At 34.1% G+C, this 25,082-nt stretch overlaps 1 protein-coding gene and 1 long non-coding RNA gene across 8 annotated transcripts in view; one reads left to right on the top strand and one right to left on the bottom strand.

Moving 5' to 3' along the window:
• The window catches only part of LOC139996463 (proton-coupled amino acid transporter 2), a 49,844-nt gene that overhangs the window by 13,221 nt on the left and 11,541 nt on the right, over positions 1–25,082 (top strand). For 2 of the 3 annotated variants that reach the window (XM_072020839.1, XM_072020846.1), the window contains exons 2-3: positions 14,630–14,706; positions 21,720–21,836. In XM_072020839.1, the coding sequence (XP_071876940.1) occupies positions 14,630–14,706; positions 21,720–21,836 (194 nt within the window). Of the gene's footprint in view, positions 1–14,629; positions 14,707–21,716; positions 21,837–25,082 lie in introns of those variants that run through there. The other variant, XM_072020853.1, reaches the window with a different exon arrangement.
• LOC139996733 (uncharacterized) lies at positions 152–25,082 on the bottom strand. Of its 5 annotated transcripts, none has more exons than XR_011802333.1 (5): positions 24,997–25,082; positions 24,703–24,835; positions 22,215–24,611; positions 21,693–22,115; positions 152–462 (listed from the first exon to the last, which is right to left on the bottom strand). It is a non-coding gene; the product is annotated as an uncharacterized lncRNA (long non-coding RNA). The 5 variants fall into 5 exon arrangements; XR_011802331.1 differs by having other exon boundaries at positions 153–462; positions 22,215–24,065; positions 24,139–24,835; XR_011802328.1 differs by having other exon boundaries at positions 153–462; positions 22,215–24,835.

Genomic DNA, 25,082 nt, shown 5'->3' with positions numbered 1-25,082 from the left:
TTTATAATTTTATTTTTAAATTCCTACTTCGTGTTATATTCTTTTCCGCAATGATGTAATGACTTTCGCAACGATAACTAAAAGAGTAATATAATGAATTTTATTTTGTTTTTTATGTATTCAAACTGAAAAAAATTTTGTATCAATACCAACCAAAATGACTGGTACTTGTCAAAGTGTACAAGGGTCCTGCAATCAGTTTATCGAACTTCGATTAACCACTTTCCTCGTTTTCTACAACTTACCACACGTTTTCAAAATTTTTACTGCGTATCATTCGATATGATGATATCAGTTATCAAGAAAATTCCGGATCGATCGCTAGATGCTAACACTAGATATACCACGTCAGTCAAAATAACTGGTTCTACAATTTTATAAATGTGTCAATCCTCGTTTAGGGATCATGATCCCAGATGGATTAACAATACCAAAAATGTATTACATAACATGGAATTGCTTCTTAAGAAAGTAATAAATCAAAAAATATACTAATATTCTATTATTACGTATTTTTTAAAGACCATTGTAATTTTCACTGGTTCTACAATTTTATAAATGTGTCAATCCCCATTTAGGGATCCCAGATAGATTAACAATACCAAAAATCTACTACATAACATGGAATTGCTTCTTAAGAAAGTAATAAATCAATAAATATACTAATATTCTATTATTACGTATTTTTTAAAGACCATTGTAATTTTCACTGGTTCTACAATTTTATAAATGTGTTAATCCTCGTTTAGGGATCCCAGATGGATTAATAATACCAAAAATGTACTACATAACATGGAATTGCTTCTTAAGAAAGTAATAAATTAATAAATATACTAATATTCTATTATTACGTATTTTTTAAAGACCAGTGTCATTTTCACGGGTTCTACAATTTTATAAATGTGTCAATCCCCATTTAGGGATCCCAGATGGATTAACAATACCAAAAATCTACTACATAACATGGAATTGCTTCTTCAAAAAGTAATAAATTAATAAATATACTAATATTCTATTATTACTTATTTTTTAAAGACCAGTGTCATTTTCACGGGTTCTACAATTTTATAAATGTGTCAATCCCTATTTAGGGATCCCAGATGGATTAACAATACCAAAAATCTACTACATAACATGGAATTGCTTCTTCAAAAAGTAATAAATTAATAAATATACTAATATTCTATTATTACTTATTTTTTAAAGACCAGTGTCATTTTCACGGGTTCTACAATTTTATAAATGTGTCAATCCCTATTTAGGGATCCCAGATGGATTAACAATACCAAAAATCTACTACATAACATGGAATTGCTTCTTAAGAAAGTAATAAATTAATAAATATACTAATATTCTATTATTACTTATTTTTTAAAGACCAGTGTCATTTTCACGGGTTCTACAATTTTATAAATGTGTCAATCCTCGTTTTGGGATCCCAGATGGATTAACAACACCAAAAATATACTACATAACATGGAATTGCTTCTTAAGAAAGTAACATATCAATAAATATACTAATATTCTATTATTACGTATTTTTTAAAGAGCAATCATTTTGACTGGTTTTGGTAGAAATAGCTTCGTGTTAACTATCGGTAGCTCTAGTGTTAAGCCCCAGAAGTATCAAGTTAGACGATCTATCTAACTTAATCCGAATCTGTCTAATCTATTGGGTTGTCCAAAAAGTTTTTTTCGTTTTAAAAGGAAATAATAGACGCACGATGTTTGTTGTTTTATATTAGTTTATTGAATTATGCACGAACATAATAATAATAAAATGGATCATACCTAATTCAATAAAATAATATAAAACAGAAATTGTTGTTCATCTATTATCATCTTATATAACGAAAAAAACTTTTCGGACATCCTAACATAAGAATACCAAAGTTAGAAGATAAAATTAGGAAAAAGTTCTTATTGGTGTGCGTATTTTCCTAATCGCGATACAGTCGTATTCGCGATAGTCGAGCATAGTTTGCAAAAAATTTGACGCGAAATAGACGTTATTGTGTACCTCCATATAAGTTGTTCATGGTGGGTGTTCAAATATTTCCGTGAGTCACTATGTGCTACTAGTATCATATTTTTATACGTGACATCATTGACCTCGTGTAACTTCCAAGGTGGCACTGAACGAACTACGAGCGACGACTTGGCGAAGTATTTCGCTTTTATTTCTCCAAAAAGATCCGAATAATATTTCACAAAAGAAACACGGTATTCCACAATGGAAATTCAATGCCGAAACGTTAACAAAGCGGAGTCACGTTTGACATAGCGGCGAGGAATAACGAGAGATTCGATCTTGAAGAAGATCCATTGTAAAGTGTTCACCTTGCGTAACACCTTTTCATCGCCATCGTTGAATAGTCGATACGCCTTCGTCCCTGTTTAAATGTAAATCGTTGCACGCACGTTTCCTCGTATCTGTATCGTTGCATTTGTTCGACTCATCGAGCGATAAACGTTAATTGGCTATTGCAATTTAGGTTGTTCGCAAGTCATACCTGCAATAAACATGTATCGAATCGAGTTCAACGAGACGTGCTGGCTGAAACGTTCTATCGTATGTTAAACGCTATAGAATAACATCGATTCGACGTAATTTGAAACAAACGATTCGTTAAGGAAAAATAATTTCGCTAGACTTTTCGATTAAAGTTTCATTGTATTTCTCGTATTCTGTATTTATTTTATTTTTAGAAGAGGTTCACTTCGATATTCGACTTGCGATATTCGACTCGCGATATTCGACTCGCATTCGGCTGCTTCCTAACCTAACGACGTGACTCGTTCGCTTGCGTTGGAACCTATTTTTTCGATGCTTTTTAGCCAACGAATAGAACGTAACTCTGGTATTGCGTGAGTATAATATCATACAATGAATGTGATCCACTTTCGCGAATTGTGCAACACAGTAGCATGTAAAAAGTAATACGTCTCGACTATCGCGCGAGCACGACTTTATCTCGTGATACGTCCGATCGAATCTTCGATTAGTTGCCAACTGTTATCTGTCAAAATCTCAGTTAATATGTATATGGTTTTATGTCGTTAATATCTGGCTGTTTTCTCTCGTATGACACTTTAATTGTAACTATTCCTTTCATCGTACATGTAACTGTCTTAACGTTATGAAATTGCAGATAACGCTTATCGATGTTATCTTCTTCGCGAGCTCATCAAATACATAGTAAACTTATCAGCACATACTTGTAATTATAGCTTCATTTATGCAGTACGACAATTTTCTCTTTACTTTTTGATTTTCTGTTCTCCGAATGTTCTCGAGTATAACGAACGAGATCGAGCGAAACTGCGTTTAAAGCATTAAACATAGCTTTTTATCGTTCTTGCACTTATATTTATATTTTAATCCAGAGGATGATCGTAAGACCGTAACGAGCGTTCTTTAAGCAGAGCAACGCAATTAAATTAATCCAATCGACGGATAAGAGGTTATTTATTCGATCGTAACACGTGAAACGTTCGTTTTTCTCTCGATCAATATTAATATCCTCTTAGTTTTTATCCGAGTGTGTTTATTAAATGGCGCGTCTACAGTTGATACAGCTTTGTTTCGATCAAGATACAATCTTATATTTTTATTTATACATCTCATAGAATATAGATGTATATTTTATACGTAACTTAATTTATATTAATCTCCGAAACTGGACAAGTCTTATCCGAGAAGGCTTACGTTATTAAAATTGGAAAAGTTTCTAAAATTATTGATTCCATTTTCCGACTACTCGCCACGAAAATGAAACTTTCGTCAAGCAAACGTAGAAAACACAGAGAAGTAAATAAACCTGATAGAACAGTTTCAAAATTACTTTGCGATTTAATTGCACAAAGGACGCCATAGCGTTTTAAAAATTCCACTAATTATAAAATAATTCGAAATTTAATTTCATATTTGATTATCTTCTTATTGAAATTGAATTATATATATAGTGATAATACACAGAATTTTCTATTAATTTAAAGGTAGCCGCTCCTACGCTGATACTACATTTGTCTATTTAAACTTGGTAATTTTCGGCATTGAAAAGAGCAAGAGGAAGCGACTCTTTAGACGAGAAACGTAACAAACGAAATGTTCGAACATCGCTAATCGTTTCCTTGTGCAAGGCCGAGAATTTCGTAACGAGGAAGCTCTCAATTACACCAGGTGTCATTCAGCCGAGCGAGAAAGGGCCACCGTTTTAGGTGTCAAACTAATACGACAGTAATTACGACCTACACTCACCATACTTTAACAGGATAATCGGCTTGAATATAATAATTTTTCTCTGAGACACGATCGTTTAAAATATTTCATGTAACGCAATCATGGCTGGACGGACGTTTAAAAACATAGAATACAAAAGTAAAAATGACATATGACGTTTAAACAGCTCGAAATAACTGTTTTACGATAACAGTTTCTTATTCCTTTGATTTATTTTTACGTGTAGAATAACCTTCTCAGTATACCGTGTGACTTGGGACATTTCGTATGCAAATACATGCGAGATAATATTGGGTGTAGTGCGTTAAATAATCACTCGGTGTTTAGGTCAACAATATATTTATTAACAAGTGTCTTCTTTCGATCGCGTCGCGTATCGCTCTCGGTTTCGCTAGTCAATCTTGCTGCGCGGTTACAACTCGACTTTATCGCTTCCTGGTTCAAACTTAACTGTCGATCGGATTCGATTCTTTTCTTTTTGTCGCCCCTCAATATCCCCACTATCCACGCGTTTGTTAGGCGTTCGCGACCGTTGCCATGCACGCCCCCTTCTCGAACATTCGGCGGAAGGACCGTTAGGATATTGATGACCCATTAGGCACTTCGCTTCGGCGATATACATTGTTGTCGAGTGCCGCCACAAATGCAACTGCTCTGGAAAGTATTTATTTGTACGATTTAGGGAACGATCATCTCCTTATGCTCGAGATTTCCTGTATTTTCGATATCAGCTACAAAAGATACATACTCGTGCCTTTTTATAACAAATGAATATCGTTACGCTCGGATATCCTGCACGTTTCATTACATACAAACTTTCAAACACCGACTCGGAATTTCTTCTTACGCTCGTTCTATTGTTCAGCATTGTTCTTTATTCATTTATAGCTTTAATCCTTTCGCTTCGGCAGTCCAGTCCGCCGAAGTACTGTCACTGAACGGAAACGCGCACCAGAAATACGCACAATGTGCGTGGTTGCTGTATATACGCTTTCCTAAATCTTAAATAACATTAATTCTTCTAAGAACCGTATATGAAATATCGTTTCACTGTCAATAAATTTAATAGATTTTTTAGCATGAAACACTATACGATCGTTTGGATGTTCGAAATATATTGCGTGAAACGTTGTTTCAACAATGAGTAACTTTAAGAAGCGATTAATCCAATATGTCAATAAAATCCACAGAAAATGTTCTGCCGATAACGAAAAAATATATTATTGACTACAGATGGCACTTGTATATGCATCATTTTGGATGCTGATCATATGGGGTGGCGAACTCAGGAGTCGTTGCGTGGATGCCGCCTATAAGCGGCGCTCGAAGCGAAAGTGTTAAACGTTTATATCTCTATACGTTTACATGTCTGAATCTGTTTATATCTGTAAGCCTAAGAAATTCTTAGACTTTCCTAGCATCAGTAACCTCATGAATCCATAAAACACTTAATTCTGTCATTGGTAGCTGTGTGTCATGACCCGGGATTCAGGAGTTTTCCCTTCTTTTACCGGTATGTACTGTTACGCACTCCATAATGGTTTATCGCGTGCTATGATCGCTCAGAAAAATCCGCGGGATTACCATGCGAACCCTCGCGGCTCGCTCCGCGTACCTTCGAGTGGCTGTAACGTGAAGGTAGTCACTTGCAGAAGAAGTTTTGCCAATCGTATTAATCAAACCGATCACCAGCCTTGCAGGCTCAAAATGTGTAAACAACGAATTCGCGTGTTTCTTGCCCGCCAACAAGTTTGTTGTTTACACGCAAGTGTCTTCGCTAGTTTCCAGTTTATGTTGCTTAACCTGTTTTCAACTCAGAAAAATTCACACCAGTTTGTAACAAATTTCACAATTCTTTATACCAGCAAGCGATCTTTGCAATCCTTTATCCTATGAGCTGATTATCTTTAGTAACCCTTTATTTGATGACAAATAATCTTTGTCAACTATTTTATCTTACTGGTAACTGCCTGTCAGCTTATCGTTCCGATGGCAAATAATCTTTGGCGCTGCATCTTTCGCGCCTAGTGTCTCGAACAAATATTAATATTTATAAATGAGAAATGAAATGTGTGCGAGGAGTGTTCTATATAATCAGACTGAATATATATGGTAACCGAGACTTAGTATATAAGTTAGAAAAATTACACGGTAAACACCGCGATACAGATATAACAAAATGTTCTATATAATCAGACTAAATATATATATTAACCGAGGCTTAGCATACAAGTTAAAAAAATTATACGGTAAACACCACGATACGGATGTAACAGATATAAATATAGCACGTTCAAAGCAAATAAAATACTATTAAGCGTGCATGTTTATGTAAACAAACATTATAGCAGGTTAAGCCTCGCTACAACAAACAATATAAATACATATGTACATGAATACGTATGAAATTTATTTATGCTACTATATATATATATTTGACTGTTTGCCCAAATTTCTGTCAGACGTACACCGTGAAAGAGACAAAGCGTAATTCGGTTAATCAGAATGTGTGAAACTTTGTCGTTCACTTATCGATATCTATCGCGTCGTAAAACGATTAGGGTAGAAACGGGTGTACGCAATAACGCAATAACGCATTCGAAAGGAAAAGGAAATGCCCATTATCTACAATCCCGGGTAAATTGATAGCACATTTACGCTATCGTTAGTTTCTCAGAGACAATTTAAGGTTTTTCTAAACGTACCGAATGACACATAAATTTCACGACATAGAAAGAATTTATTATTAAATAAAGTCGTCCTTGCTAACGTTCGCTGTATGCAGAGGAAACACATCGATTCCATAAGCGAAACGACAGCTCATTGACGACAAATTCACGCGAATATTTAGCCGGAAAATAAAGAATTTACGTTGCAATTAATATGAAATTAACGATGATTATAACCGCCTCTTCCGTTCTCTAGAACTTCGACCAACCGATGTAGCAAGAGATCCTATAGCTTTGAGATAAATTGGTCCATTTTACCGTAATAGATTCCTTTGGTCGTTGAATATTATCGTATGTATCGTCTTGCACTCTTGTACTATTGTGTTAGAAACTAAATGATTGCGGCTTTTGTCATTAGGTGGTATTGACAAAATTCGCGATCATTTAGTTTCCCGTCGACGAAATAAACTAACAATAGAAAACAAACGATATTGCACAGCCCTCTTCATGGACATAGAAAAAGCTTTCGACAAAGTAAACCACGAAAGACTACAACAAACAATCAAGAAACAATTGCCGGAGCAAATACACCAACTAATAAAATCATCTCTAAGCAACAGAACCTTCGTAATAAAAATCAAACACGCATACTCGGAAGTGAAAGACATCAAGGCAGGGGTCCCGCAAGGAAGCGTCTTAGGAACAATACTATACACCCTGTACACGGCCAACATACCAACAACTACAAATAGCAAAATACTGACATTCGCGGACGACACAGCTGTACTAGGTCAGGCACGCTAACCCAGTAACAGCAGTCGCAATATTACAAAAACATATCACAAAAATAGAGAAGTGGCTGCAAGCTAAACAAATCGAAGCTGACCCTAACAAATGCAACCACATCGCATTCGCACTGCGAAAACAGATACCATCAAACATCTTCCTGAATGGCACGCAAATAATACAAACTAGGCAAGTCAAATACCTAGAGCTACACATAGATTCACAACTCACACGAAAACACCGCATCGAATCAATAATAGACAAAATACAGACAGCAAGGAGACAAATGTACTGGCTAACGAGTCGAAAATCCAAATTAAGCACCGAAAACAAGTTAAGAATATACAAATCAATCGTAAAACCAATCTGGACATACGGAATCCCGCTATGGGGAACAGCAGCAATGAGTTATATAAGCAAAATTGAGACAGTACAAGCTAAAATTCTTAGAACGATAGTAACGTACCCCATGGTACGTTAGAAACGAAGACATTCGGAAAGACCTGGGAATACCAACGGTCAAAGAGGAGATTGGCAGACTCGCAAGAAGGTACAGAGAAAGAATAGAAACGCACCCGAACCGGCTGGCAGGCGGCAACGGTCAACGCATCAAACATAGAAAGAAGACTAAAAAGGAAACACCCAACAGACCTCAGAAAGGATATAACCTGGCAAAACTTAGTTTCCAACGCAATACTTTGTCCGCAATTGTAACTGTTACTATGTTTATAATTTATTATCTCGACGAAAGTTTTCCAGCGTGAAACCAGCGATGAACCGGTTAAAGGAGAATTACGCTCGCCCCAAGAAGATAACGCACGTCAATCATTTGATCGTGTCATTAACGTGGATGAATGGAAATTAATCATTGGGTCGTTCCGACGGACAAAGCCTTAATCGCACGTTAATGCTTCGCGGACAATTAAAACTTTCTTCTCGCCGTCGTACACTTGCTTCGAATTACACTAAGGAATGCTAATGACATACAACTATCTCGTAAGAAGAATGCCATTTTTCTTCGGATAAATCAATTCTTACCGCCTCTTTTGTTTCGTTTGTTGTCTGGATCCTTGCAACCGATATTTCTGTAAACAAAATTATTAATAGAAGTATGTGTAGGCGAGTTATTATTTGCCGAATATGTCGATAGATAAATATGTTTACCAGCCAATTAACAAGTCGAATAACAAAGCTCTGTGCGATTTCTTTCGTCAAACTTTTTATTTTTAATATTACGAGAAAGATATACGATTATACGTATAGAGGATATCTTATAAAAAATTAATTTCTTTTTAAAAATAATTTATTTCTTTTTAAAAAATAAGTTTCGAGCAAACAAACGAATATTTTGCTGTTTAGTTTACGAGTAGAAAGAAATCGGGTACGAAGATTCTTTAGAAAATTATTCAAATTGAAAAGAAACTTTTCTCTTCTCTTTGTTAGTAGATTCGTAGAAACACTATACGCGCGATATAATACTTCAAAAATATTTACAAACAACGCATACGATGTTTTCATCGCAATTTTTACACTCTGTGTTCCTTTGTACTCGGTTCTACCAAAACCTAATCTCGTTTAACTTCTCCTTATCTCTTCTATATCGAAGAGACACTATAAACAAGCATTGTACGCGCGTATGCCATAATTTATCGTAATTTCTATGTTCTCTTTTAACACTTTACCAACCGATAGTCGATTAATCGGTTTTTTGTCACCGACTACTTTTCCTATTATTCGAGCAGTAATTTGTTATTTAGTACCAAGGTACCATGCTCGGTTGCATCAGTCGCGTCGCTTTGTAAGCTCCCACAGTTTTATACCAATTTGAGAAACTTACCGTTTGCGATGAACGAAAAGAATGGTATTGGAGAGTCTAAACCGAAACAGAGCTGGCGCTAGGGAGAATCTGCGCTTGAGCCGCCGGTCGGTCGTGCTGTTGAACCACTAGCGGTCGATAAAGTGTTAATATTCTCATTATCTACTTTATTCATTTTTGATATTCCATCGTTTAATCTTTATCGTCGAGTTGGTCGTATCGTTAAACCGAATAATCGCTAGTACACTCGCGATAATTGATTATTCTGTACTCTTTTCCTTTTATTAATACGACAGTCGAATTACAAGTTGCATCCAGCTCGTGATTCGAGATTCACGTGTACCGTCGCGAGAAATCGGCGGATAAATTACTTTGTTATTGTTAGCGCGCGCGAATGAGTAAGTACACGCGTGTCGTTGATTTCTTGCGGTTCAACGTTTCTCCCCTCGGCCACGAAGCTCGATCCGCACGCGAGCACGCACGGTTATTACTTAAGAAGTCAATAAATGACACACGCTCGACTTATTGTTAGTCCTGCGATTGGCACATTTCGCCACGCCGAACGTTCGTTCCGTGGCGAAATCCTCGCGATGGAATATTACACGATTCTATGGACGGATCTCAACTATTTTATTGGATCTAAATTCTTTTCCGTGTTTTTTTTTTATAGTTCGAGCGTCAGTTTCTTTCCAATTTAAAGAATTTTACATTGATGTTCGAAGTGACGATTGGTTCGCTTCGCTAAGATTTGCAAATCCAAATTGTTGAAAATTCGCGCTAGTTTAAATAAATTAATTAAAGGTAAATCAAATAAATATTTCAGGTAAATTAAAATTACGTAGAATTGTTCGATCGATTTGTTTCTATGGGTAGCTGAATATTAAAAGTGCATGGATTTGAACAACGGAGCAAGGAGTATTTTAATTCTACGCTATATTTTGATTCTAATTGAAGAAATTCTTGCTTCGTTATATTATAATATAATTCTTTAATAATAATTTATAATAAAATTCTTTTTTTAGAAAATAAGGTAACAACCTTCATCCCTTTGGTGAACAATAATAGCGCAGATTATAATACGCTCGAGTTTGAAAAAATATAAGTTAATCATAGTAAAGTCCTTGCTATTGCTGGAATACCCGAGTACCGAGATGTATTCGTCATGAGTGGAAATCCAATGACGAACATGCGAACAACCGGACCTTTCATCGAACGTAAAGCTTCCCGATCTTGGGACTACGGAATCAAATTTTTTTTTATTATTTAATTTATACTTTACAATTTGTCCAGCTGGACATTTGGTCAATTTTTCTAGCTTAATAGGGAATCAAATGGCACGAATGTGGATGAAGTGATCGAAACACGAAACACGTACGGTACTCGGAGTATATTTAATATTCTATTTACCGTTATATGCATTAAGATAATAATTTACAATTTTGATAGAAGAAAATCAGCTTATCTCTGTATTTTCTTACAACAAATATGACCTCTTTACGGTTACCATATATCACCCGTCGTTGAGTACGTTCTTTCCACGCTTGCGGATGTTGCAGAGATATCTTTTCGCTAAACTGAGGATTTAACGGAGACTTTTGGAAATGTTGCTCCCTTTTCTTTCTTTCTTTTATTTTTCAATTATCCACCAAGTCACGCGACTAAGAGATTATGTTCGATTCGCGGCTTCGCTAAATACATGGAAAATCTTACGAATGATTGACCTTGCCATTATTATCGTTTTTTGCGAATATAAAATTTAGAACAGCTTCTTTTATGTTTCCTATACGCCTGGACATATTATCGTCCGTACTTAGCGTCTTACGTAATAATAAGAAGTAAGACAAACGAGGGACATTAACTATAGGTATGTGAACAGTACATTGCAATAGGAATCTCGAGGATAAATCAACCGTGACTTTGCGACGGTTATTTTGAAAGTACGTACGTACATAGTTCCATTTATAGTAGAATCTTATGTGTCGATAGGTTTCACTGATGTCTCAGCAAAGGTTAAATCAATTTACGATTCTTGCACTGCTCTCGATATCATCGTGTTTTTACTCTAGTAAAATTACCAACTTTGAAAGATCGATCTTTCAGAGTTACGTTAATTTCGTAACAATCTTTGTATATTTTTGTTATTTATTTTTTTAAATTTAGCGTGAAAGAATCGTCTCTTCTTACTGTTTATGGCATAATTTATAATATCGTTTCTTCTTTCTGAATTTCCTTTATTCGCCTTCGTAATTTACGGCGACTAATTATCAGGAGTAATTATTCTCGAGGACAATCGATACTTGCCCAAGTTCTAACCGATTTAAAAGTGTAGAAATCCCTGTTACGTTATCCTGTTTCGTTATAAAGATCGATCTTTCAGAGTTACGTTAATTTCGTAACAATCTTTGTATATTATTATTATTTATTTTTTTCAATTTAACGCGAAAGAACAATGCACTGTTCGATAGAATCTCCTATACGTCTCTCCTTACTGTTTATAACATAATTTATAATATCGTTTCTTCTTTCTGAATTTCTTTTTTCGTCTTCGTAATTTACGGCGACTAATTATCAGGAGTAATTATTCTCGAGGACAATCGATACTTGTCCAGGTTCTAACCGATTTAAAAGTGTAGAAATCCCTGTTACGTTATCCTGTTTCGTTATAAAGATCGATCTTTCAGAGTTACGTTAATTTCGTAACAATCTTTGTATATTTTTGTTATTTATTTTTTTAAATTTAACGCGAAAGAATCGTCTCTCCTTACTGTTTATGGCATAATTTATAATATCGTTTCTTCTTTCTGAATTTCTTTTGTCGTCTTCGTATTTTACGGCGACTAATTATCAGGAGTAATTATTCTCGAGGACAATCGATACTTGCCCAGGTTCTAACCGATTTAAAAGTGTAGAAATCCCTGTTACGTTATCCTGTTTCGTTATAAAGATCGAACTTTGAGAGTTACGTTAATTTCGTAACAATCTTTGTATATTTTTGTTATTTATTTTTGTAAATTTAACGTGAAAGAACAATGCACCGTTCGACAGAATCTCTTATACGTCTCTTCTTACTGTTTATGGCATAATTTATAATATCGTTTCTTCTTTCTGAATTTCTTTTGTCGTCTTCGTAATTAACGGCGACTAATTATCAGGACTAATTATTATTCTCGAGGACAATCGAACGCTGTATTCGCCGATATTTGTGCAAGTTGCGATCGACTTAAAGGGTAGAAATCCCTGTTACGTTATCCAGCAATTGCGCGTCGGTTGTTCGCAGAAGTGGCTTGTTAACGAAGCGGAATAGTACCAGAGAAAATGGAAGGAAGCCGGTAGGCAGATGTTCAGTCACGTTTCCGTGAGAAATGTATCGTCCGATTGGCATCTTCCATTGAACTTCGCGCGACCTCAGCTCGATCGGCAGCTCGTCGAAGAAAAGCGCCGGTTACGTCGCAATTTCAACGGCAGATCGTTCTGTTATCTAGCGAATATGGAATTGCAGTCGAATAAAAAATTGAACTTTCCCCCGAAAAAAATATTGTCAGAGATCAGCGATTTTCAAAGAAATTACATAAACTACCGATAAAAGATATTTTATTTTTTTTTTTTTTTTCACACTAGAGAAGCAAGTAATAAATGCTGATAAAAGATATTTCTTTTTATCGTAGAGGGGCAAGAAGACCAGTTGTAGCAAACGATGAAACAAACGAATTTAAAGATATTTGATTTAGCAAAACGTTACAAAAAGCTTCTCTCTACTTCTCTTTTTACAAATTGTGCGAATCTCTTTTTTTTTCACTATCTCGTAAATATTTGTTCGATTAAAAATTTGATGCGTATTGTACGAGGAATTTAACTTTAAATTCCTTAAATTTAAAAATTTCTCTTTTAATTGTTTTTTTACATTTTACTTTGCTATAGCGTAGATTTTTGCGAAGATTTCTTTCCTATCGAAAGCCGTTTGTTGTATCTGAACCTGGCGTTTACAGACGTTTAACGAGAAATTGTTTTAACGGTGCACGTTTTGTTTCCTTAAATCTAAAAACTTCTCTTTTAATTTTTTTTTACATTTTACTTTGCCATAGCGTAGATTTTTGCGAAGATTTCTTTCCTATCGAAAGCCGTTTGTTGTATCTGAACCTGGCGTTTACAGACGTTTAACGAGAAATTGTTTTAACGGTGCACGTTTTGTTTCCTTAAATCTAAAAACTTCTCTTTTAATTTTTTTTTACATTTTACTTTGCCATAGCGTAGATTTTTTGCGAAGATTTCTTTCCTATCGAAAGCCGTTTGTTGTATCTGAACCCTGCGTTTACAGACGTTTAACGAGAAATTGTTTTAACGGTGCACGTTTTGTTACTTGGTCGAGTTAAATGTAATTTTTTTTAGATTAGTCAGACGATACGTAACGATACATAAAATCTGGGATACACATAACGTATGTTCTTGATATTTTTACGTAACGCTCTCGTCCTCGCAAGTACATTTTTTAAACTTTTATTTCTCTCAACGTATGTAAATGAGTAAAGAGATTTATACGCTACGCGATCTTGGCATCGATTCTCGTGTATGCCTTATTCATTTACGTTGATGTTTGCGCTAACTTAAAGTTAGTGAATTGCGAATCGTCGATGGTATATAACTTTTGAGAATTTGGGTTAATCATGTTTTTCAACTTTTAAACACATTATTCGTTGACACGTTTCACAGTCGACTAGCAACAAACGTGTATGCTACGTTAAGTTGAAAATTATAGTAACGCTTCGATCTTAGCCAAGCTATGTTTTCATAGTTTAAAAAAAAATATGATAAAAAATCATAAATAATAAGAGTATAATAATAAAAATACGATATAATTATCGTTTCACCGAAGTTTCAATTTCTTAAGAATTAAAAAATATCATTTCATGAAAAATCAATTTACGCTTTGTTAGTTGATCAAGATACTTGATGAATTATTAATAACAATAATAGTCGTTATTCAGATGGATATAATAAAAATTCGATATAATTTGATAACGAACAATGCGTTATTTTGCGAAAAACAGCTGCGATCCAAGCTTAGCAACTGATTGTAAAATTTGATAAATTTGTAAAATGTTTGTTTCATGATTGCAGATGGAAATGCATAAAAATCCCAACGCGAAGAGGAGTTCGTTGCGTGGTGACGAGATGACGTTGAAGGAACCTCACAGGTAAATAAATACCTATCATGCTTTGTCATAAAATATTCGCTATATTTAAGTTTCAAAGCATCTACAATGTTTGCATTTTAAATCGTGTTGCACGTATCAATTTTTTCGCATCTGCTCGTTTGTCATGTCACGTGCCTGCAATTTCTCTACTTCAGCTGACAGCGAGTCGATTCGATGATTTATCAGATGCATTGTAATATTCACCTTGCTGATTAACAATTTATTGCTTCCCGCCCGTGTGTTGTCATCGTTTTGTCATACTTTTTAAATTTAACATTATTGTTTTTAAATATTTTACAGAAACGATCGAGTATTTCTGTCGATCGAATCTGTTTCGTATAAATTTTCAATTTCGATGATCAGCCTGTTGCTTTCTAGATTTTTAAAGGACAAACTATTCAAGTTTATATAATCTCTGCAAATCTAAAATTGAAGTAAATCGACAGGCAGTCGTGTGATTTTTCAGCAAGAGCAGATAGTATTTAGCAATAGAGAAAATTCTTTTCCATATTATTTTAAACGCAGACGTACTTAAATATAAGAAAATGTCAACTATATTTACGTGTCTGTTCGATATTTGCTAAAAAAATATGTCTGTAATTTTATTCTTACATTTTCTATTCGATACTTGGCATTGTTATTTAGCATTAAAAACAGAATTGAAATTTAGCTTTCAATTTTACTTGACTAATTGAAATTGATTTTCCAGTTTGTAATTGTATTCTTACATTTTCCATTCGATACTTGACATTGTGATTTAGCACTAAAAACAGAATTGAAATTCAGCTTTAATTCTAATTAATTGATTGAAATTGATTTTTTAGTTTGTAATTGTATTCTTACATCTTCTATTCCATTCTTCGCATTGTTATTTAGCATTAAAAACAGAATTGAAATTCAGCTTTCAATTTTAATTGACTAATTGAAATTGATTTTCCAGTTTGTAATTTTATTCTTACATTTTCTATTCCATACTTGGCATTGTAATTTAGCATTAAAAACAGAATTGAATTCAGCTTTCAATTTTACTTGACTAATTGAAATTGATTTTCCAGTTTGTAATTTTATTCTTACATTTTCTATTCCATACTTGGCATAGTGATTTAGCATTAAAAACAGAATTGAAATTCAGCTTTCAATTTTACTTGACTAATTGAAATTGATTTTCCAGTTTGTAATTTTATTCTTACATTTTCCATTCGATACTTGGCATTGTGATTTAGCATTAAAAACAGAATTGAAATTCAGCTTTCAATTTTACTTGACCGATTAAAATTGATTTTTCAGTTTGTAATTTTATTCTTACATTTTCTATTCCATACTTGGCATTGTAATTTAGCATTAAAAACAGAATTGAAATTCAGCTTTCAATTTTAATTGGCCGATTGAAATTGATTTTTCAGTTTGTAATTGTATTCTTACATTTTCTATTTCATACTTGGCATTGTGATTTAGCATTAAAAACAGAATTGAAATTCAGCTTTTAATTTTACTTGACCGATTGAAATTGATTTTCCAGTTTGTAATTTTATTCTTACATTTTCCATTCGATACTTCGCATTGTTATTTAGCATTAAAAACAGAATTGAAATTCAGCTTTCAATTTTAATTGACCAATTGAAATTGATTTTCCAGTTTGTAATTTTATTCTTACATTTTCCATTCGATACTTTGCATAGTGATTTACTATTAAAAACGGAATTGAAATTCAGCTTTCAATTTTACTTGACTAATTGAAATTGATTTTCCAGTTTGTAATTTTATTCTTACATTTTCCATTCCATACTTCGCATAGTGATTTAGCATTAAAAACAGAATTGAAATTCAGCTTTCAATTTTACTTGACCGATTGAAATTGATTTTCCAGTTTGTAATTTTATTCTTACATCTTCTATTCCATTCTTCGCATTGTTATTTAGCATTAAAAACAGAATTGAAATTCAGCTTTCAATTTTACTTGTCCGATTAAAATTGATTTTTCAGTTTGTAATTTTATTCTTACATTTTCTATTCCATACTTGGCATTGTAATTTAGCATTAAAAACAGAATTGAAATTCAGCTTTCAATTTTACTTGACCGATTGAAATTGATTTTCCAGTTTATAATTTTATTCTTACATTTTCCATTCGATACTTCGCATAGTGATTTAGCATTAAAAACAATTAAAATCCAACTTTGATTAAAAACGTGATCTTTGAATTTGATCCTTAATTTATGTCACGATATTATAAAACGTCTAGACGATTTTATCAAATAATTAATTAAATATGTTTGAAAACGTCCATCCCAAATGTCCTCGATCTTCTAGCGCCAAAAATATTCTTCGATTTAATATTTTTGTAAACTTTCATCTTTTCCATGTTTACCGTTTTTATCTTTTCTTCTTATCAACGCTTCTACCACTTTGACATATTTCCCTTCGTGTTTTCCATTCTCCATTACTCGTATCTCTTACGGTCAAAAATTTCCACTAGCTTCATCGCCGTCGTACGACAAATTTTCCGTACCATTAATTCTCATATCTTTTTCCTTTAGCTTCGTAAGATATTTGGAATGTCTTAATGGAATACGAACTCGATAATCGCGATTTACAAGAATTTGTGCATCTATCGCGTCTTATCCAGTTCATCGTTACCCAAAATAGTCTGTGAAATGGACTGGTTACCACTAAACGGTCAAATTGCGAAACTAGCAGGTCTTACATACGTGTTCCTGTTTCAATGGCAAGACCAGAGCCAAAAGTGACGTAGTTCGTTGGCACCTAACGATATTTCTTCGATCTGGTATCGAACTAGCGAAACTTGTGCGGTATTCGGCGTGTCTTTCGTCTTTCGATTTATATTCTCTCAACACGGTAGATATTATTCAATTGACAATTTAACAAACGTCAGATCTTTCGTTTTAATCGATCTAAATCTTGTCTATAATTTGCATTCTTGTCTATAAAAGTTTATCAGCGAGTCGATGATTTGAAAGATTGTATTAAAAAATTAAACAGTACGAACAAAACTGAGATACAATATTTATCGTACAAGATTGTTCGCGATTCGTTGGAACTTCAAATTTTACATTCGCAATTTTCCAAAACACTTACGACGATTGTAAACAAATATTATGTCAAAGTCTGTTCTATCTTCGTGGTAGCAACGTGATTTCCTCGTGGTTTCTTCGTATATCGATCGATCGTTAATGTCTCATTTATTCAAGGATACGGAGGATAGAGACGTTATTCTTCGTTGTCATAAATTTCTCGGTTACTTAACGCAGTAAGATCTTCATGTTCTTAAAAAACCCTTCGTTTAACATATTTTTCTCGTTTTAATTTGCTCGAGATACGATAATAGTTCGTTTAAATTAATCCTAGTCTCGTTGAAGCTTCGTGTCACCGTTATTCGAGGAATAATATTCTTACGTACGGTGTCTGCGTTTAAAATGGTGAAGTTAGTTTAATTATAGTGATCGTTTCGTCGAATACCGTTGCTTGTGTAGGTTTTGAAAGGAAAATCGACCACGTTGCTCAAACAGGAATTATAAATAACGAATGATAAATTCGACGTTGTTCGTCGTGTCGGTGCTCGTTGTCCAAGTAGGAAAGTTCAAAATATTTGTTCGGATTAGTAAAAACGTGTTTCTAACGAGTGGTCTAGAGCCGTATTACCTTGAAACGTTAATGTCAGATCGCGCATACAGCATACTTTCCCAGTCGCTCGATTTATTACGATTTTTCCACCGACTATGTTGCGTTTCTTAAGAAATTTATTACGTAGAACGTGTCTTCACGGTGAAATCGAATTTTCTTCGAATCGTTTGTTTCTGCTCGTACGAAATTCGCCGCGTCTCTGATCTCATACTCGAAATTTTGCAAATTACAATTTCTATCGAGTATTCGCTCTTTTCGATCTTCCAAGTTCCGTAAATTTCTATCACTCGTTTGCAATATGGAAAATTATTCGCACGTTTATTATTTATTATTTGATTTATAAATCTCGTGCCGCGTTTATAAATTATCGTCGGCGTTGATCGTTCGACGATCGTTAACATTGTCGCCCGATATAATTCCCAAATTGGCTGTTATTCCGCCTCGTTTACAATTCGAGTGAAAGTAGAGCGCGTTTGGTGCATTCTAGCGTCGACGAGTCTACGATAGACGCTGGTGCTATGGTAATCGTAAATCTTACGAGCAACTGGTTTGACGTTCATGGGAAAAGTTGGACGTAACTTTATACAGAGCCGCACTCGGTGGCACTGCATTTCTAGCTGCACTTGTTGCAACTCGGGTTTCTTTAATAGAAAAAGAACGCACGGCAATTAGAGGTTTTATTGCCACGGATTTTTACGTAATCTGCGTGCAGCCTCTCGAATTCTCGTGAATGGAAGATTCGTTGTACGATGATTGCGTGATGTCGTGAGGAAAACTATTAACCGTAGCAAAGAATTCTATGCTTTTAGTTTCACGATCTGTAACAGCATTTCTCGATCTTGATCTACAACATTCCACGTTCGGATACGTGTCTTATCGTTAGTAGCATTTAGTGTTCTTATAATACATCGACGTTTCATTTTTAACACCAAGAAATTATAATAAATTAAATATTAATATCGGTAGTATGTTATAGCAGCGTTACAATTTTCTACGATTAAATTGAAAACATGTTTATCGTGGAAATAATATTTGATTCTGTTGGATTGTTCATACGGAGAGAACAGTAATCAACTGGTTACGGTGAAATGACGTGTCTGACACGTCATTTAGAACGCTTTGGCATGGGAAATGCATGACACAGCTGTCAGATACGTCATTTAATATTACACGATTAGCGTTGCATGGAATATTTAATATGTGAGCATCGTGTTGTTTATTATTTTATTACTCGCAACATGATCGTGAACATAATTGCAACTGACAAAGAGTATATTCAACATCGTTTTCCTTTTCTTAAAACTTCAAACGCCGAAGTAGAAATCGTCTTCTCTTTATTCTTGATTTAAATGCTTCGTGCAAAAGGTATCAACGATACTGATATTTTAAAATGCAACCACGTGTGTCGGTGGCTGCAGAAGTTCAAACTTCAAGATCATCGATTATTAATGTCTTGATATAGCCGGAAAGAAATTATCAACGTCGATCAATCAAAGTATATTTCTCGACGATTGAAGTTTATTTAGTTTTCTAAAACTGAAAATGCCTCCGGATCTTGTAGGAGAATACACTTTTCTCTTGTTCACATTTCATACTATTCGTATCATCGAGACTCTATTAGGAGTTGTAAATTCTTTGATAAAATTTTGTACAGAATTGAGGCAATTCACGGGAATAATTATTATAATTTATTAATGCGATTAATAATAATCGCGTCGATATCGAGTTTCCAAATTATCGTTTTCAAATATGCAAAGCTGAAACCTTTCTCGCTAACTTTTAATGCTTATCTTAATATTCGTTGGTATTATTAACACTAGAACTACCACACAAGTCGAATCGACTGGTTTTATAATTTTATTTTCAAATTCCTACTTCGTGTTATATTTTTTTCCGCAATGATGTAACGAGTGTTGCAACGGTAACTAAAAGAATAATACAATGAATTTTATTTTGTTTTTTATGTATTCAAACTGAAAATAATTTTGTACCAAGGCTACTTATATCAATACCAGTCAAAATGAATGGTATTTGTCAAAGTGTAAAAGTGTAATCTGTTTATGGAACCCCAATTAACCAGTTTCCTCGTTTTCTACAACTTCCCACACGTTTTCAAAATTTTTACTGCGTATCATTCAATATGATGATATCAGTTATCAGGAAAATTCCGGATCGATAGCTAGATGTTAAGACTAGATATACCACATCAGTTAAAATAACTGGTTCTACAATTTTATAAATGTGTCAATCCTCGTTTGGGGATCCCAGATGGATTAACAATACCAAAAATCTACTACATAACATGGAATTGCTTCTTAAGAAAGTAATAAATCAATAAATATACTAATATTCTATTATTACTTATTTTTTAAAGACCAGTCATTTTCACTTGTTCTACAATTTTATAAATGTGTCAATCCTCGTTTAGGGATCCCAGATGGATTAACAATACCAAAAATATACTACACAACGAATTGCTTCTTAAGAAAGTAATAAATTAATAAATATACAAATATTCTATTATTACGTATTTTTTAAAGACCATTGTATTTTTCACTGGTTCTACAATTTTATAAATGTGTCAATCCTCGTTTAGGGATCCCAGATGGATTAACAATACCAAAAATATACTACACAACGAATTGCTTCTTAAGAAAGTAATAAATTAATAAATATACAAATATTCTATTATTACGTATTTTTTAAAGACCATTGTATTTTTCACTGGTTCTACAATTTTATAAATGTGTCAATCCCCATTTAGGGATCCCAGATAGATTAACAATACCAAAAGTCTACTACATAACATGGAATTGCTTCTTAAGAAAGTAATAAATTAATAAATATACAAATATTCTATTATTACGTATTTTTTAAAGACCGGTCATTTTCACTTGTTCTACAATTTTATAAATGTGTCAATCCTCGTTTAGGCATCATGATCCCAGATGGATTAACAATACCAAAAATGTATTACATAACATGGAATTGCTTCTTAAGAAAGTAATAAATTAATAAATATACAAATATTCTATTATTACGTATTTTTTAAAGACCATTGTAATTTTCACTGGTTCTACAATTTTATAAATGTGTCAATCCCCATTTAGGGATCCCAGATAGATTAACAATACCAAAAGTCTACTACATAACATGGAATTGCTTCTTAAGAAAGTAATAAATCAATAAATATACTAATATTCTATTATTACGTATTTTTTTAAAGAGTAATCATTTTGACTGGTTTTGGTAGAAATAGCTTCGTGTTAACTATAGGTAGTTCTAGTGTTAAAAAGTATGCGAAGTTGAATAATCTTATTGTTTGATACTACGCCATGTACTTACTATGTGTATTTAACGTTTATTCGCCAGGAATGGCAGCACGTACGGAGCTTTCCAATCGAAGGATCCCATTTTAGCGGTGGAGAAGGGCGCTGAAATGGAAGGCGGAAGCGACGAGCATGGAATTTCCGTTCACCATCCGACCTCGTAAGTTTACTTACCCTGAAACTCTCGGTATTTATTACGTCCTTCTGACGATTATTTACGGCCACTTTCGAGTGCACTACGAGCTAAGCAAAAATGCTCGCGATAACTCAGGTTCAGTTTCAATGTCCAAAAGGAAGAATACGTTTTCTTTTATGCCTTACGCGTGTGTGTGTCTTTGCGTGTGCGTGTGTTTACGCGGATACGTTACATGGCCGCAAGATAGGGTCCACTTTTGCGGTTTTTACTTACACATTGCTAGTTATAGCCATTTTCTGTTACCTATAAATGTTTCATTTTTATTCCCGTTTAATGCTCCAAGTACGTGACGAAATGAAAAAGCGAACGTTAAAAATCTGAATTTATTTGATTGATAATTACCTTTTGTTGTAAATCGATTGTGATTATTTTCCATTAATGAGATTATTCTATCAATATTGCGTTACCTAGATTATGGAAAACAAGGTAAGGAATTTACGTAATAAATTTAATTAATAAATTAGAAACATTTAAAAAAGTTACAAATATACGTATAAATATAAATAAAATAAAATACATATAAATTAAATTGTTTCACAAGAATAACAATTTAAGATTATCTATTTTATCTTAATGTTTCAAATATTTCCTTTCCTTCGATCGATCAGTCGCTTTGACATCTCTTTAATTGAACGCAAACAAGGCAAACAAGGTAATGTTAATCTTTGTTGAGAATTATGGATCTTAATCGTCGAAATAAATGTATAGAAACACTTTGATTACACTTAGAATTGATATCGAAATAGTTTCACATTTATTTAATATGCGATTTACAAGATATTCGTCGATACGCATCTGCACGCGTCTCAGTACTCTCTTTGTTTTACCATCTCCTTTACTACATTACCAACGGAACAGCTGTATTCTTCTGTTTTACGAGACGCTGTGCACGCACATACTCCCACATACTCATACTCATATATGTGTGTCACTATACGCGGCTAATCTAGTGTAGTACACAAAATTACACATATCTCGATAATCTTCCTCTTCTCTGGTTTTATAGACATTTGGGAAACTAACCTCTCACGTTTCTGTTTTCGACCTGATTTTTACGACGAGCGTACGTATTTCTTAATTCCTACCTCCAATGTTACATTAGAATTCTCATGATTAGAAGGTTCGGTGAACAATGGATGTTTTGTTCCTCCTAAGATAACCAATCGAGAGATACGCTCTCACATACGTTATCCTTGTTGCTGCGTATTTGACGAAGAGATACGCCAGAGGAAGGAAACAGTTTGCAGGATAATCGTCGTTTTCCGTCACATTCCTCGGCATAATTACTCTGCGAGAGGAAAACCACGTAAATTTGACACGTTCTTCGCCGTTGAATCTGCCTGTTTTATTCAAGTTGAACGAAATAAAAATCGACAATTAATATTACTCGAGATATGTATAATTTTGTGTGCTAGACTAGATTGGCCGCGTAGTAGTGACACACGTATGTGAATATGAGTGTGTCAAGTATGTGTGTGCGCGGCGTCTCGAGAAGCAGACGAATGTAACTGTTCCGTTAGCAATGTGGGGTGGAAGATGGTGAGACAAAGAGAATACTGAGACGCGTGCAAATGTATATCGACGAAGATCCTGGAAATCGTTTATTAAATAAATCTAAAACTATTTTAATATGAATTCTAAGTGTAATTTTAGTATTCCTTTACTTTTATTTCGGTAATTAAGATTCACAATTCTCAACAGATTTATAATATCTTAGAGTTCCAAGTTGTTGGATCTAACTAAGTCCAAGATAATTGCGATGGACAATTAAAGTGGAGAATTCAAGGTCCTTGTGGCATACCGCGTTACAGACTTAAGTATTCTTAATCTGGCATTTCGTACCGCAGTTGACTAGAGGATATTTAAACTACGCAGAGATAAAGAACGTCTCGATATCGTGGTTGCCTGAAAGGATATCATCGTTGAGATAACAAGGGATATGATATAACGCGTCACTTAATTCCCTGACTTTGATGAAAAGTTGTTCGTCGATCCGAGTATATCAATCCTTGGCCTTGATACTTGGGTCGTTGTTGTAGCCTTTTCGACTCGATCGTACATTTTCCTCTTCTTGCGAAAGATTTTTACGAGGAGAGAAACGCGTTTGCGATTCTTTTGCAATCTTTTAGAGCTTCGAATGTCTTTCAGTTTAATTCTCTGTCCTTTCTAAGAGTCGCTGCTTTCTAAAATTGCCTAATACGAATTTGCGGATTTAATTAGAACGTTGAGTACAACTTGGTAGAATTTAACAAAACGTTCGGTTTACCTTTCACAGGAGATTCCGTGGAACATTTGGTTTCATCTTTCCAAATCTTCAAACAGCTTTCTAGATTCAACTTTCTGATTCTAGATTTCAGAAAATCTTCGAAATATCTTGGCAAAATTTGTAGTTTAATTTTCTATCAATTTTTACAGCGTTGCACTTATTCTTCCGAACATACCAGATACATAAATTCTTTTCAACTTGTACGATTATATTGTTTTCTCGAAAATCTGTCACTCTTGTCGTTTCTCTCGTACATTGCTACACGCGATACGTTCAATTACGTCCAACGACTCGAATACGTTCAACTGGTCTGACTCGTCTTTCCTCTCAATCTTGCGTTACGAGCTGAACGAAATTGTCCACTCTTTTAATTGCAACGTTATTGTTGGTACAGCCACGTTACACGGATACGTTTCTTAATTATACGTTATTACGCTGGATCGTATATGACAGTCACGTGCAAGGGTAATTTCCTTAATTCGCGAACATGCGTAACATTAATGTAAATCACGATATGAAACAATTTATAAGGAAGTAAATGACGAGTGGGACGAAGCACGCTACCTTTCTGCCAGCTTGGCTGCCGCTGGTGGCTGCGAGACTTTCGATTAATCTTATTACGAAACAATCTTCTTTCAATGATCTTCTTAAAAAGCACATTAGTAAAATAACACGCTGAGCTTTGGAACACGATAAACTTATAACTAAAATTAACGTGTAAAAGTAAACGTAACGCGATGGAAAATTAAATATACAAAATACGATTAATCGTACGAAACAATCTTCTCTCAATGATCTTCTTAAAAAGCACATTAGTAAAATAACAGACTGAGCTTTGGAACATGATAAACTTATAACTAAAATTAACGTGTAAAATAAATGTAACGCGATGGAAAAGTAAATATACAAAATAAATATTTCTAAACTGTACACTTTAATTTTTT

Source organism: Bombus fervidus, chromosome 2 (assembly GCF_041682495.2).
Source record: "Bombus fervidus isolate BK054 chromosome 2, iyBomFerv1, whole genome shotgun sequence".
NCBI classification, from domain to species: Eukaryota; Metazoa; Arthropoda; class Insecta; order Hymenoptera; family Apidae; genus Bombus; species Bombus fervidus.
This window is presented reverse-complemented; position numbering and strand designations above follow the sequence as displayed.